A 16,837-nucleotide genomic window follows, 5' to 3' on the forward strand; every position below is an offset into this window, starting at 1 on the left:
GCGGGACTGGGACTGGGATAGGGCGGGACTGAGACTGGGATAGGGCGGGACTGAGACTGGGATAGGGCGGGACTGGATCTGGGATAGGGCGGGACTGGCACTGGAATAGGGCGGGATTGGGACTGGGATAGGGCGGGACTGAGGCTGGGATAGGGCGGGACTGAGGCTGGGATAGGGCAGGACTGAGACTGGGATAGGGCAGGACTGGGACTGGGATAGGGCAGGACTGAGACTGGGATAGGGCAGGACTGAGACTGGGATAGGGCAGGACTGGGACTGGGATAGGGCAGGACTGAGACTGGGATAGGGCAGGACTGAGACTGGGATAGGGCAGGACAGGGACTGGGATAGGGCAGGACAGGGACTGGGATAAGGCAGGACTGAGACTGGGATAGGGCAGGACTGAGACTGGGATAGGGCAGGACTGAGACTGGGATAGGGCAGGACTGGGACTGGGATAGGGCAGGACAGGGACTGGGATAGGGCAGGACTGAGACTGGGATAGGGCAGGACAGGGACTGGGATAGGGCAGGACAGGGACTGGGATAGGGCAGGACAGGGACTGGGATAGGGCAGGACAGGGACTGGGATAGGGCAGGACTGGGACTGGGATAGGGCAGGACTGAGACTGGGATAGGGCAGGACAGAGACTGGGATAAGGCAGGACTGGGACTGGGATAGGGCAGGACTGGGACTGGGATAAGGCAGGACAGGGACTGGGATAGGGCAGGACTGGGACTGGGATAGGGCAGGACAGGGACTGGGATAGGGCAGGACTGGGACTGGGAGTAGGGCTGGGACTGGGATAGGGCAGGACTGGGACTAGGATAGGGCAGGACTGGGATAGGGTGGGACTGGGGGCAGGACAGGGACTGGGATAGGGCAGGACTGAGACTAGGACTGGGAGTAGGGCTGGGATAGGGCAGGACAGGGACTGGGATAGGGCAGGACAGGGATAGGGCAGGACACGGATAGGGCAGGACAGGGATAGGGCAGGACTGAGGGTACGACAGGGACTGAGATAGGGCAGGACTGAGACCAGTAGAAGAACTGGAATTGGGACTGGGAGGTTTCAGGCTCCTATCGGATTGTTTGGTGGGTTTGGAGGTCTGGGTACAGGATGATCAGGAACTCCTGGAAAGACTCCATGCAGGAGGCATCACTCACCCCCAGGCCCCATCGCAGTGCAGAGGAGCTGAAGGATACCTCTCCTGGAGACCTGTTGCCCTGTCCATTGGGTCAGGAATTGCCCCAGTTGGAAAAGCTGCAGCAGCAGCAGCCAGCGGTGGAATGCATGGTCTGTGGTGACAAATCCAGCGGCAAACATTACGGACAGCTCACCTGTGAGGGCTGCAAGAGTTTCTTCAAGCGGTGTGTTCGTAGGAACCTGAGCTACAGTTGCAGGGGCAGCAGGAACTGTCCCATTGACCAGCATCACCGGAACGAGTGTCAGCACTGCCGCTTCCAAAAGTGTCTCAAGGTCGGCATGAGACGAGAAGGTAGATCTCTCCTGTGCTGGGGAGGGCAGGAGAGGCATTGGCTGGATGGGGTTAGGGGACTGGTAACAATATAGCCCGTTTTTAATCAGCTCCACTCACTGCACTTCTGGCTCTTTGTGTTTTATGACTGACCTGATTCCAGCATTCTGCTCTACAGTCCTGAACTTCATCTCTCATTCTCTCTCATTTATTCTCATCCTCTATCTCTCTTGTCACTTTGTTTTTTCTCCATCCCTTTTCTGTGTCCTCATTCCTCTTCTCCATCTCGTTTTGCTCTCATTCTGTTCCCATTCCTTCGTCTCCATTCTCACTCTTCCCTGATATTCCTCTCTTCCCTAATTTCTCTCTCTCTATCTTTCATTTTATCAATCACCAATCATTGGACAGAAACAGCCAGAACTGCAGGAAACCTTTCAATGTTAATATAAACTAAACAGTGACACAGATTCTGTGTCAGTGAATCTGTTGTGGGGAATTCATAAAGATTATTTCACCCTGTGTTTTGTCAATAATGTTTTTGATCTTCTGAGTTTGTCTCTGATTTTACTGCTTTTGTATAACTATGGAAGTTTACAACACAGAAGGAGGCTATTCGACCCATCAAGTCAATGCTGGAGGAACTGAAACTGAATCCAACTGCCCTGCTATTTCTGCAGAGCTCAGAACGTTCCTCTGTCAAACGTTTAATCAATTATCCCTTAAAAACAGCAATGGTCACTCCCTGTGGTAAAACATTCCAATCCCCAACAACCCTGTGTAAATATCTTTTTTCCAGATCTCTCTCCTTATTCTCTCAGGGGCAATTTTGAATTGACGGTCCCCCTCTTTATAGACTCCCCAACCAGAGGAAATGGGTTCTCTCTATTCACTCTATAAATTCATTCATTTTAAAAATGTCCTCTTAATTGTTTTAACCTTCTCTGCTCCAGTGTGAATAGTCCCAGTGTCTCCTCTCAGTATTCCAACTCTGGTGAATCTACACTGAATCTGTGGCTTTAATAACCTGGAACTCAACTTTAAATGTGACCTAAACCAGTGTTTTGTAAAAGTCGATTATTCCTTCTTTACTCTTGCATGCCACTATATGTAAAACTCAACAATCTAATGATATTTATGACCACCTGCCTGCACTCTCACTTTGAAAATGTTGTCAGTTGTTTTGTCTCTGATCTTGCTGAGTTTTAAAATATCTGATTTTGCGTTTTGTGTTTGTCGCCTCCTGAGTCTTGCTGTTTTCTTCTCATTTTCCTGAGTCCCCATTTTGTTCCATTTTTGGGCCTTGGGATTTCAAATTGATCCCGGACCAGGTGCAAACAGCAGATCAAGGGGATTGAGCACTGGATTATGATTTATGTAACAAACAATTCACTTCAATTGCATTCCGGTGACTGGGAATCGAAATATATTTGATGCCCTTAGGTCAGGAACCTGCTGTGACATTTTCTGTGAATATTTTATGGGCCTGGGTATCTTGCACTGTCCTGGGCGAGAGCTTGATTTGTGTGACTCCTGCATTTGCCTACCCACCGAAAGTCCGGCTGGTTTGGACTGAGACTTGCACATGTGCTTCTGGTTGTCACAAGCCATCAAATGATCTCCCATCTCTTTCGAAGAAAGTAGAATAAATACCTCATTAAGTTGCGTGTTAGTCTATAAACTGCCAAGATTTATTAATCAGCGGTTGGCTAAGTGGCAATTATGCATGCTGGATTTACAGGCTTTAACTACCCTTCCTCAGGATAGGATTATTTCTCCTGTGCTGACTTGCAATGTAAACTCAACTAGACACAGGGTCCCTGAGCACTAATCTCTAGGCAGTGGTTTGTTGCTGACCACAGTCCCTCTCTGGCCTGTTCTGCCTAATGCCTATGATAAACCACCCAACTAAGACAAGATGACAAATACTTCTTTACAAAAAAGCAAGATTTGGAGGAAGAAAATTTAGAAAGGCATCTCTTACTTCCAAAAACAACAACCAATGAAAAATAGACACTAAAACCTAAACTCACAAGGAGTTTGTGTTTGAATGTACTGCCTTGGCTGCCTCACTGAGAAAGATGGGCCATTTTCTGTAGATATGTTTGCTTTGTAACCCCCTTATGTCATCACGTGAAGTGAAAATAACAATGCATTTAAGGAAAAGATTTTCCTCTGGTCCCTGAAGGTTTGGATCATTTTCAACATTTAAACTAGGAGAGATTGGACACTGCTATGAATGAGACTGGATATAAAAGGACTGAAGAGACTCCTACTGAAATGTATCCTTTGTCAGTCTGTCACAAATGCAAACTCGTCACCCCCCCTCCCATCCTCCTGCATTCTACATCCTTTCTAAACCCAGGCAGGTATCTCTGAATCACGGCTTCTTGTATTACCTCCTCCTTGTCTACTCTTCTGGACTACCATACTGCCATGCACCGGCTGCACACCATTAAATAAAAGAAAGACTGACTTGCATTTATTTAGTGCCTTTCACAATGCCAGGACATCCCAAACTGCTTTCAAGCCAATGCCATACATTGGAAGTGTCGTCACTGTTGTAACTTCCCCAAATGACACAAAGACCAGATAAATATTGGCCCAGGAGACCAAAGAAAACTCTCCTGTCTTCTTCAAAACCGTGTCATGGGATCTTTCAGAAAACAGACAGGATCTTGGATTAATATCTCATCTGAAAGACTGTCCATCCAACAGTGTGGCACTCCCTCCGTACTGACCCTCCGACAATACAGCATCCCTCAGTACTGATCCTTCGACAGTGCAGTGCTCCCTCAGTACTGACTCTCCGACAGTGCGGCACTCCCTCTGTAATGACCCTCTGACAGTGTGGCACTCGCTCAGAACTGACCCTCCAACAGTGCGGCACTCCCTCAGTACTGACCCTCCAACAGTGCGGCACTCCCTCAGTACTGACGCTCCAACAGTGCGGCACTCCCTCAGTACTGACCCTCTAACAGTGCGGCTCTCCCTCAGTACTGACCCTCCAACAGTGCAGCACTCCCTCAGTACTGACCCTCCAACAGTGCGGCACTCCCTCAGTACTGACCTTCCAACAGTGCATCACTCCCTCAGTACTGACCCTCTGACAGTGCGGCACTCCGTCAGTACTGACCCTCCGACAGTGCGGCGCTCCCTCAGTACTGACCCTCCCACAGTGCGGCGCTCCCTCAGTACTGACCCTCTAACTAGACGGCGCTCCCTCAGTACTGACCCTCCCACAGTGCGGCGCTCCCTCAGTACTGCCCCTGTGATGGTGCAGCACTCTGTACTGCACTGTAGTGTAACTCTGGGTCTTTATGCTCAAGTCTCTGTTGTGGAGCTTACTGTTTTGACTCAGAGGCCTGAGAGTGTGCCATAGATCACAAGAACACTAGAGATAGGAGCAGGAATAGGCCACATGGTCCATCGAGCCCGATCTGCCAGTCAATATGATCATAGCTGATCTTGGGCTTGAACTTGGTTTATCTGCCTGCTCCCCATATCCCTTAATTCCCTGAGAGACCAAAAATCTGTCTAGATCAGCCTTAAGTGTATTCAATGGTGGAACGTCCACGACCCTCTGGGATAGAGAATTGCAAAGATTCACAACCCTTTGAGTGAAGTAATTTCCCCATCTCTATCTTAAATGATCGGCCCCTTACCCTGAGACTGTGCCCGTGTTTTAGATTCCCTGACCAATGGAAACAATCTCTCAGCATGTACCTTATCAAGCCCCTTCAGAATCTTGTACGTTTCAATGAGATCACCTCTTATTATTCTAAACTCCAGAGAGTATAACCCCAATTTACTCAGCCTCTCATCATAAGACAATCCCCTCATCCCAGGAATCAATCTAGTGAACCTTCATTGTATTGCTTCCAATACAAGTCTATCCTTTCTTAAATGTGGTGACCAAAACTGCACACAGTACTCCAGATGCGGTCTCACCAAAACCCTGCACAACTGGAGCAAGGCTTCTTTATTCCTGTACTCCAATCCCCTTGCAATAAAGGCCAACATCCATTTGCTTTCCTCATTGCTTGCCGTATCCACATGTTAACTTTTTGCGTTTCTTGCACAGACACACCCAAGCCTCCACAGACGTCAATGCTTACAAGTTTCACAGCTTTTAAAAAATATTCTGCTTTTCTATTCTTACAATCAAAGTGCATAACTCCACACTTCCCTACATTATTCGCCATCTGCCATCTTCTTGTCCATTCACTTAACACGACTATATCTCTTTGGAGCCTTTCTGTGTCATCCCCATAGCTTACCTTCCCACCTAGCTTGATATCATCAGCAAACATTAATCTCTGTCTCATCTAAGTCATTAATATAGATTGTAAATAGCTGAGGCCTCAGCACTGATCCTTGCAGCACCCCACTATTCACTGCCTGACAACTTGAAAAAGCCCCATTTATGCCCACTCTCTGTTTTCTATTACTTAACCAATCCCCTATCCATGCAAAAATATTGCCCCAACTCCATAAGCCTTTATTTTGCTTAATAACCTTTTGTGGAGCACCTTATCAAATGCCCTTTGGAAATCCAGCTATACATCTACTGGTTCCCCTTTATCTACCCTACTAGTTACATCTTCAAAAAACTCTAATAAATCAAACAGGACTTCCCTTGAGTAAAAACATGTTGACTAATCATACTATACTTTTCTAAGGTCATTGTTAAGACTTTCTTAATGATAGATTCCAGCATTTTCTCAACACCTGATGTTTGTCTAACTGGCCTGTAGTTCACTGTTTTCTCTCTCCCTCGTTTCTTGAAAAGCGGTCTAACATATACCAACTTCCAATCTAGTGGAATTTAAGGAAGTTTGGAAAATTGTAGCTAGCACACCCACTATCTCTGCAGCTTCCTCTTTTAGAACCCGAGAGTGTAGGCCTCAGGTCCCAGGGATTTGTCAGATTTTAGTCCCTTAAGTTTCGCCAATAGTTCATCTCTGCTGATATTAATTTCCTCACTCTTTTTAGCACCTAGGCTGCTCTCTATTTCTGATATGACAGCTGATGGCTGGATCATTACGTTGTGACTGACTGGATAGTGTGTACTTATTTGTGTTATTTCCATTACAGCTGTTCAGAGGGGAAGACTGTCTCACACTCAGTCCAACCCAGGACAGTACAGCCTGAGCAATGGCGACGGCTTTGTCAGCCCCTCTTATCTGTCCAGCTTTATCTCCCTGCTGCTACGAGCAGAACCGTACTCAATGTCTCGCTACGGCAGCCCGTGTATGCAGCCCAGCAGCGTGATGGGCATCGAGAGCATCTGCGAACTGGCGGCTCGCCTCCTCTTCAGTGCCGTGGAGTGGGCCAGGAACATCCCCTTCTTCTCCGACCTGCAGATCTCCGACCAGGCGGGTCTCCTGCGGCTGACGTGGAGTGAGCTGTTTGTGCTCAACGCGGCTCAGTGCTCCATGCCGCTGCATGTGGCACCCCTGCTGGCGGCCGCCGGCCTCCAAGCCTCCCCATTGTCGGCGGAGCGAGTCGTGGCATTCATGGATCACATCCGGGTCTTCCAGGAGCAGGTGGAGAAGCTGAAGCTGCTGCACGTGGACGCGGCAGAGTTCTCCTGCCTGAAAGCCATCGTCCTTTTTACCTCTGGTGAGTTTGTGTCGGGTCTGTGTGCAGTAACTGTATAATCAGCATCACGTAAGGGTGACCAGCAAAAGACCATTCCTAGGCGTGAATCAGTCAGCACCAGAGCATCAGGTAGGAGGCTAGGAGAGACTTTCACACAGTCCAGAATCCATTCTCACAGGTGCTTACGGAACATGAGTTAGACATCGGCTTTAACAGGCAACTTCTCAATCTCCTGTCACATTGCACATGAGGAGTGAAGTGTCATATTCAGGTGAAGTGAGATTAGGTAGCAGGGCTAATTGGACCTGGAAATTCAGATGTTATTCAGCTCCATTTTAAAGTCATACTACTTAGATATTTGCTTATAATTTTCCCACTTATAATGGAAATTTCCTATGTAAACTTGTCACACTGTAATGACACCCTCTGGCCAGCAATGGCACTGTAGGGAGAGGGTGATTACAACGGGACAAATTTACACTTCCATTATAGGTGTAAACACCGGAACTTGGAGTAGAATAAAGTGACCAAGAATGAGCACTGCCTCCTTCTGACAGTATGTCTGCAGTGTCTTCACTGGTGGGAGGGTGTGCAATTATACAAACTCAGCCCCGTTTATTCCCCCTGCCAAACCTGTGCATGTGTGTGTGAGTCAGAGTGTGTGTGTGAGAAAGAGTGAGTCTGTGTGTGAATCAATGTGTGTGTGTGAGTCAGAGAGTGTGTGTGTGTGTGTGTGTGTGTGAGAAAGAGTGAGTGTGTGTGTGAATCAATGTGTGTGTGTGTGAGAAAGAGTGAGTGTGTGTGTGAGTCAGAGAGTGTGTGTGTGTGAGAAAGAGTGAGTGTGTGTGTGAATCAATGTGTGTGTGTGAGAGAGAGTGAGTGAGTGTGTGTGTGAGTCAGTGTGTGTGAGAAAGAGTGTGTGTGTGTGAGTCAGTGTGTGAGAAAGAATGAGTGCGTGTGTGAGTCAGTGTGTGTGTGTGTGAGTCAGTTTGTGTGTGTGTGTGAGAGTCAGTTTGTATGTGTGTGTGAGAGTCAGTTTGTATGTGTGTGTGTGTGAGAGAGAGTCAGTTTGTATGCGTGTGTGTGTGAGTGTTATGACACAGTAGTTGGTAAAGCTGAGTTGTTTAAAAATCCCAGAGGGAAACTTTAATAACATTTATTAATTTACACAAGTTAAATATATACATGTGGCTGCAAATTACTAAATATCATAACTTTTAACAAATTCCTAAACTAATCTCCACTAAGGCGACAGCAACCCACAGATTTATCCAGACACCAGGCAAAGCATTTTCACCGTACAAATTCAAAATGAGGTTCCTTTCACTTTGGTTCCTTTGCAGACACAGTGGTAGCTTACAGGCTTTGATCTTTCATGGCCTCTGCCCTGCACACACATAACTGCTGTCCTTATACGTAGCACAGCTCATTGAATGTAAATTCTCATTGTATCACCAGCCTCTTTGAACTCCACCTCTTCCAACAATAAAACCCCTTTCATAGTACCAATCTGTAATATAAACATTGCTTGGTCTCTGCTAGCTAGGTGCCAGATTTCACTCCCCTTCTTGAATGCTCTATTCAACAAAATGCAAATGCACTCCACCTGTTACATCTCAAAACTAGTACACATCAAAGCACCCAGACTAACTGGTTTTAATCAAATTAAGACACACCCACAGACTAACCCTCTATTTTAAAAACATAATTTCCAACATTATATACATTAATAGCTTCATGACAGAGAGTGCGTGTGTATGTGTGTGTGAGAGAGTGTGTGTGTGTGAGAGAGAGAGCGATTGTGTATGTGTGAGAGAGAGCATGTGTGTGAAAGAGAGTGATTGTGCATGTGTGAGAAAGCGATTGTGCGTGTGTGAGAGAGAGAGTGATCATTGTGTGTATGTGAGAGAAAGTGTGTGTGTGTGAGAGAGTGTGTGTGAGAGAGTGATTATGTGTGTGTGAGAGAGAGTGTGTGTGTGTGCTTGTGTGTGTGAGAGAGAGTGATTGTACGTGTCTGAGAGAGAGTGATTGTGTGTGTGTGAGAGCGAATGTGCGTGTGTGAGAGAGTGTGAGAGAGAGTGATTGTGCGTGTGTGAGAGAGAGTGATTGTGTGTGAGAGAGAGTTTGTGTGTGTATGTGAGAGAAAGTGTGTGTGTGCAAGAGAGAGTGAGTGTGTGTGTGTGTGCATGTGAGAGAGAGTAATTGTGCATGTGAGAGAGAGTGAGTGTGCATGTGAGAGAGAGTGAGTGTGCATGTGAGAGAGAGTGAGTGTGCATGTGAGAGAGAGAGTGATTGTGTGTTTGTGAGTTTGTGTATTTATGTCAGAGAGAATGTGTGTGTGAAAGAGAGTAATTGTGTGTGTGTGTGCGCGTGTGTGTGTACGTGTGTGTGAAAGAGTCTGTGTGTATGTGAGAGTGTGAGAGAGAGAGTGTGTGTGTGTATGTATGTGAGAGAGAGTGAGTTTGTGTGTGTGTGAATTTGTGTGTCTATGTCTGAGAGTGTGTGTGTGTGTGTGAAAGTGTGTGTGTATGTCTGAGAGAGTGTGTGCGTGTGTGTAAGCGTGTGTGTATGTGTGAGAGAGTGTGTGTGTATGTGAGAGAGAGTGTGTGTGTATGTCCGAGAGGCCATGTGTGTGTGAGAGAGCGTGTGTATGTATGTCTGAGAGAGTGTGTGTGTATGTGAGAGTGTGTGTGTATGTCTGAGAGGGTGTGTGTGTGTGTGAGTGTGTGTGCATGTCTGAGAGGGTGTGTGTGAGAGAGTGTGTGTGTGTGTATGTGAGAGAGAGTGTGTGTGTATGTCTGAGAGAGTGTGTGTATGTGAGAGAGAGTGTGTGTGTATGTGAGAGTGTGTGTGTGTGTGTGTGAGAGTGTGTGTGTATGTCTGAGAGAGTGTGTGTGTGAGAGAGAGTGAGTTTGTGTGTGTGTGTGTGAATTTGTGTGTCTATGTCTGAGAGTGTGTGTGTGAGAGAGTGTGTGTGTGTGAGAAAGTGTGTGTGTATGTCTGAGAGAGCATGTGTGTGTGAGAGACCGTGTGTATGTATGTCTGAGAGAGTGTGTGTGTATGTGACAGTGTGTGTGTATGTCTGAGAGGGTGTGTGTGTATGTCTGAGAGAGTGTGTGTGTATGTGAGAGAGTGTGTGTGCATGTCTGAGAGGGTGTGTGTGAGAGAGTGTGTGTGTGTATGTGAGAGAGTGTGTGTGTATGTGAGAGTGTGTGTGTATGTGAGAGAGTGTGTGTGTGTGTGAGAGAGTGTGTGTGTATGTGAGAGTGTGTGTGTATGTGAGAGAGAGAGTGTGTGTGTATGTCTGAGAGAGTGTGTGTGTGAGAGAGAGAGTGTGTGAGGGAGAGTGTGTGAGGGAGAGTGTGTGAGGGAGAGTGTGTGAGGGAGAGTGTGTGAGAGAGTGTGTGAGAGAGTGTGTGAGAGAGAGTGTGTGAGAGAGAGTGTGTGAGAGTGTGTTAGTGTGAGAGAGAGAATGAGTGTGCGTATCAGAGAGTGTGTGAGAGAGAGTATCTGTGTGTGAGAGAGAGAGAGACAGAGAGTGCGTATGTGTGAGAGAGAGTGTTTGTGTGTGTGTGTATGAGGGTGTGTGTGTGTGTGTGTGAGAGAGAGAGAGAGAGACAGAGAGTGCGTATGTGTGAGAGAGAGTGTTTGTGTGTGTGTATGAGGGAGCGTGTGTGTGTGTGTGTGTGTGTGAGAGAGAGAGAGAGACAGAGGCAGAGAGTGCATATGTGTGAGAGAGTGCTTGTGTGTGTGTGTGAGACTTTGCCCATCTCACATGCACAGCTACAGCCATCTCAACTACAGCCAAATCTGGGATTCAAACTCAAATCCCAGAGCATGAATTCATTGACACTCCCCAATCTTAATCAGTATCACAGGAAGACTGTTTTAAGAGCAAGGGATGAGAAAAGGGATTCATAATCCCAATTACAGACTTTCAACCTACCAGTTAGCTCTTGATATCACACACTGACTTATTTAGCAGGGGATTTATTTTAATGTTGATGAACCACTGTTGTATTTATAGAATTTATTCAGTCGGATTGGGAAATTACGTCAGGAGTGAGAGGATTAGCATCGTTAAGTGTTTTATTAAAATTATGTGATAGATGATTGAGATTTAATTTGGGTGAATACAAGACTAACTTAAAAACTGGTTTAAATAGAAATAAGTCAAATCAACCCAGTTGTGTTAAAACTCCAGGCCAGGTGTCAGTAGGAGACTGCGACAGTAAAACTGCGGACAGTAAGGTCAGTCAGGGCAGTCTTTATTTAAAATAGTTTTCTCCAGTTCTGCCTTGCACACTAACAAAATCTAAATAGCCGCCTGGCTTTTCCTCCATGCTATTTTACAGAGAATAGTACAGGGATCCTAGGGAGTGGGTCAATATTTAAGGGTGTCCACAGCTGTGGATCAGTATTTACAGGAAGCTCCCCGGGAGTGGGTCAGTATTCACAGGAGGCTCCCCAGGAGCACGTCAGTATTTACAGGGGGCCCGCATGAGTGGGTCAGTACTTACAGGGTCCCCAGGAGTGGGTCAGTATTTACAGGGGGTCCCCGGCAGTGGGTCAGTATTTAGAGGGAGCTCTCCGGCAGTGGGTCATATTTACAGGGGGTTCCTGGGAGTGGGTCAGTATTTACGTGGGGTTGCCCTGGGAGTGGGTCAGTACTTACGTGGGGTTGCCCTGGGAGTGGGTCAGTATTTACGTGGGGTTGCCCTGGGAGTGGGTCAGTATTTACGTGGGGTTGCCCTGGGAGTGGGTCAGCATTTACGGGGGTCCCCGGGACTGGGTGAGCATTTACAGTGGGTCCCCAGGAGTGGGTCAGTATTTGGGGAGAGCGGGGAGGGGGTCAGTATTTACAGTGGGTCCCTGGGAGTGGGTCAGTATTTATAGAGGTTTCCTGGGAGTGGGTCAGTATTTATAGAGGTTTCCTGGGAGTGGGTCAGTATTTATAGGGGTTTCCTGGGAGTGGGTGAGTATTTATAGGGGGGGTCCCTGGGAGTGGGTCAGTATTTATAGGGGGGGTGTCCCCAGGAGTGGGTCAGTATTTATAGGGGTTTCCTGGGAGTGGGTGAGTATTTATAGGGGGGGGGTCCCTGGAAGTGGGTCAGTATTTATAGGGGGGCGTCCCCAGGAGTGGGTCAGTATTTATAGGGAGTGGGGGGGGCGGGGTCCGAGGGAGTGGGTCAGTATTTATAGGGGGTGTCCCCAGGAGTGGGTCAGTAATAATAGGGGGTCCCCAGGAGTGGGTGTATTTGTAGGGGGGTCCCCAGGAGTGGGTCAGTAATAATAGGGAGGGTCCCCAGGAGTGGGTCAGTAATAATAGGGGGTGTCCCCAGGAGTGGGTCAGTACTTATAGGGGGGTCCCCAGGAGTGGGTCAGTATTTATAGGGGGGTCCCCAGGAGTGGGTCAGTATTTATATGGGGGTCCCCAGGAGTGGGTCAGTATTTATATGGGGGTCCCCAGGAGTGGGTCAGTATTTATGGGGGGGTCCCCAGGAGTGGGTCAGTATTTATATGGGGGTCCCCAGGAGTGGGTCAGTATTTATGGGGGGGTCCCCAGGAGTGGGTCAGTATTTATATGGGGGTCCCCAGGAGTGGGTCAGTATTTATATGGGGTTCCTGGGAGTGGGTCAGTATTTATAGGGGGGTCCCCAGGAGTGGGTCAGTATTTATATGGGGGTCCCCAGGAGTGGGTCAGTATTTATGGGGGGGGGGGGGGGGGGGGGGTCCGAGGGAGTGGGTCAGTATTTATAGAGGGGGTCCCTGGGAGTGAGTCAGTATTTATAGGGGGGGGTCCCAGGGAGCGGGTCAGTATTTATAGGGGGTGTCCCCAGGAGTGGGTCAGTGTTTATAGGGGGTGTCCCCATGAGTGGGTCAGTGTTTATAGGGGGGGGTCCCAGGGAGTGGGTCAGTATTTATAGAGGGGTCCCTGGGAGTGGGTCAGTATTTATAGGGGGTGTCCCCAGGAGTGGGTCAGTATTTATAGGGGGTGTCCCCAGGAGTGGTTCAGTATATATATCCGGTTCCCAGGGAGCGGGTTCGATGAACTGCACTGTTTACCTACTGAATTTTACTGGAGACTTGTTAAGGATTCCTCTAGGAAGACAGAGCTGTTGAAGGTCAGCACTCAATGTAATGGTGCATTTCATTTATCCAGTGACCCAGTTCCTGCTGCACTGATCCAGCTTGTGATGTTTTGGTGAATTTGTGAGAATGGTGAAGTATTAGTCAGACTAAAAGCGTGGGGTCGAACTTCAGTCCCTGGGTCCCTGGATATGGACAGTGGTTCCAAAAAAACATTTCCCCCTTCCTCACCCTCCCCACACTGGGTCAGCGGTCACTCAGAGAATGTGAAATCTATGACATTTCAAACCAAATGGCTTTTTCATTAACATAAAAACCTCCTGTATTATCATCAGGATTAGAAATGAACCTCACTCAGATTCTGCACATTCACTGGACTATAATAACAAAAACACTGACATGGGATAAAAGGAACAGTAGCAACATGGATTTGGAATTGGCTACTGACAGAAACAGAGTCTTTGTTAATGGTTATTTTTCAGACTAGAGTAAGGTTGAAACACCTCCCACTCTCACAAGTTCAGCAGTAACCCCCCAATTGCCAAGTGCCCCTTATGTTTTTTGACCAGAGTTGGTCACCCTGCAAGAGAATTACAGAACAAAATTTGAGCCACTTGGGAAGATATTAGGTAATTTGACCATTGGTCAAAGAGGTGGGTCTTAAAAAGTATCTTTCAGAAGAAAAGCCAAGTAGAGAGGCGGAGAGGTGTAGGGAGGGTATTCCAGGGAACTGAAGGTGTGGCTGTCAATGGTGGAGTAATTATACTGGGAATAGATGAGAGGGCAGAATTAGGGGAGCTCACATATCTTGGAGGTTTGTGGGTCTGGCGGAGATTACAGAGACAGGGAGAGGCAATTCCATGAAGAGATTTGAAAGCAAGGGTGTGAGGATTTTAAAATTGAGATGTTGCTTGACTGATAGCCGATGTAAATCACCAAGCACAGGGGTGGTTGTGGAACAGAACTTGCTGTGAGTTAAGGCACTGGCATCTGAGTTTTGGATGAGCACAGGTTTACAGAGGGTAGACTGTGAGAGTGCGTTGGAATACTTGAGACTGGATGTACCCAAGGCATGAATGAGAGTTTGGGTGGCAGATGAGTTGAGATGGGCAAAGTCACAACAGGGTTAAATAGATCCTTTTACTCTTGAGATATAGGAGCAAAGGGATTTATGATGATAATGAGCAAGACCCACCTAGTTTGTCGTTGACCATCCTGAGTGGCAAGATCCAGTGATACGGACTTATTGACCAATCATAAAATCAGCTTCTATCAGTGAGTCTACAACAGACCCAGAAATTATCTGAGGACAATTCCCAGTGATGGAGAGACTTGGGAATCAGGGATCCCTCCCAGACATGGGGCACTCACGACATGTCATGTTTCCAAATTCTGGTATCCAGGGTGAATGAAACTTCAACCTCATCATTTGGGAATATTGGGAGTTGCTCCCAGGGATCAGGAATGTTGAAAGCTGTTCCCTGTAATCCAGTAATTCCAGGAGATGCACCCTGGGCCTCAGGAATATTGGAAGCTATTCCCCGTAATCCAGGAATTCCAGGAGATGCACCCTGGGCCCCAGGAATATTGGAAGGCATTTTAATGAATGCTAGAAGTGGAATATTGAGAGCTCCTCCCTGCTGACTGGGAATGTCAGAAGGCACTCCCAGGGGACTGGGAATATCGGGAACTGTTTCCCAGGTGCAGAAATATCAGGAACTACTCCCTGTAAACTGGAAATACTTGGAGCTGCACCCTGCGAATTGGGAATATCAGATAGTCCCCAGAGACCAGGAATACTGGGAACTACTCCCCAGTGACCTGGAATATCAAAGCTACATCCTGGAACTGGGAATATAAGAAGGTGCTACCAGGGCACTTGGAATATTGGAAGCTGCTCCCTGGGACTGGGATCTTTGCAAACTGCTCCCGGTGAACTGGGGACATCAAGGTGATATTCCTGAGCTGTTTCAGGAATGCCGCAGGATGAATTGGGCTGGCAATGCTTCTGTTGAGATACATTCTCAGGGTAGCTGGGATGGGTGATAAAGGCCAGTCTTGCCAGCAATACCCACTTCCCAAGAATGATTAAAATACAGACTTTGGTAATGTTGGAGCTGAAATGTTTCTTGCTAGAAAGAACGGGGGGTTTTAGTGTGGTCCAAACCTGTTCCCGTGAGGACCTGCGCACACGTCACTGTAACCTAAAGCCTGTCCTTGTTGTGTGTTTTCCTGTAGATGCCTGCGGTCTCTCAGATCCCTCCCACGTGGAGAGTCTTCAGGAGAAATGCCAGTGTGCTCTGGAGGATTACAGCCGCAACCAGTATCCCAATCAGCCCAACCGATTCGGCAAGCTGCTGCTGCGGCTACCCTCCCTGCGAGTGGTCTCCTCGCCCATCATCGAGCAACTGTTCTTTGTGCGTTTGGTGGGTAAGACCCCGATCGAAACTCTCATCCGGGACATGCTGCTGTCTGGCAGCAGCTTCAGCTGGCCTTATCTGCCTGTGCAATGACAGGCGGGTAGCGGAGAGGGAGCAGGAAGCAGACTTTTTATGCACATACTGACTGACGATTTTATCCAAGAGATGGGATAGGAATGAACGTGTGGGTTTCAAAGCAGGTCGGAGCTGTTCCTGTGGCCCAGGGATTCGATAACTCTCGATGCTTAGGCGAGAGAAGTTGCTTTGATCTTTACAAGGAGAGGAACACACTTTTCTGTGTGTTGGAACTGCTGCTGACGTCAGAACTTCCAATAAGCCACAGTACAGGAACCAGGGCTGTGAAGACAGGGGCTGTATCAACTCAAATAAATGGAAATGAACAAGGGTGCCCTTTGAAGTGATGTTGTCAATATATTGGGGAAACTTTGAACTTGTTTTCAGAAATAGGAAAGATTTGCATTTCTACAGAACCTTTCACAGCCTCTGGACGTCCAAAATGAGTTTACAGCTAATGAAGCACTTTTTGAACTACGGTCACTGTTGTAATGTAGTCAATGCAGCAGCCAATATGTACACAGCAAGATCCCACAAACAACAGTGAAGCAGATTTGTTTCTTTTGGTGATACTGAGGACCAGGAAGAAACTCCGCTGCCCTACGTCCGGTGGCGTTATTGGGATATATTCCATTCCATGTGAGATGGCGAACGGGGCCTCAATTTAATGTCTCATCCAAAACGCAGCACCACCAGCAGCAAAGCACTCCCTCAGTACCGACCCTCCGACAGTGCGGCACTCCCTCAGTACTGACTCTCCGACAGTGCAGCACTCCCTCAGTACTGACCCTCCGACAGTGCAGCACTCCCTGAGTACTGACCCTCCGACAGTGCGGCACTCCCTCAGTACTGACACTCCAACAGTGCGGTGCTTCCTCACCACTGACCCTCCAACAGTGTAGCACTCCCTCAGCACTGACCCTCCGACAGCACAGTGCTCCCTCAGTACTGACCCTCCCAATAGTGCGGCACTCCCTCAGTACTGAGCCTCTGAGAGTGCAGCACTCCCTCAGTACTGACCCTCTGACAGTGCGGCACTCCCTCAGTCCTGACCCGCTGACAGTGCGGCACTCCCTCAGTCCTGACCCGCTGACAGTGCAGCACGCCCTCAGTACTGACCCTCTGACAGTCCGGCACTCCCTCAGTACTGACCCTGCAACAGCACGGTGCTCC

At 47.9% G+C, this 16,837-nt stretch overlaps 1 protein-coding gene across 1 annotated transcript; it reads left to right on the forward strand.

The window, feature by feature from the left end:
* The first annotated feature begins 860 nt into the window (after positions 1-860).
* On the forward strand, positions 861-15,998 carry LOC144672279 (COUP transcription factor 1-like). Its single transcript, XM_078534123.1, has 3 exons — positions 861-1,499; positions 6,573-7,100; positions 15,408-15,998. The coding sequence occupies exons 1-3, from the start codon at positions 1,121-1,123 to the stop codon at positions 15,680-15,682; spliced, it is 1,182 nt and encodes a 393-aa protein (XP_078390249.1). The 5' UTR covers positions 861-1,120; the 3' UTR covers positions 15,683-15,998.
* Positions 15,999-16,837: the final 839 nt, after the last annotated feature.

This window comes from Cetorhinus maximus, chromosome 36 (genome assembly GCF_964194155.1).
Source record: "Cetorhinus maximus chromosome 36, sCetMax3.hap1.1, whole genome shotgun sequence".
Lineage (NCBI taxonomy): Eukaryota > Metazoa > Chordata > Chondrichthyes > Lamniformes > Cetorhinidae > Cetorhinus > Cetorhinus maximus.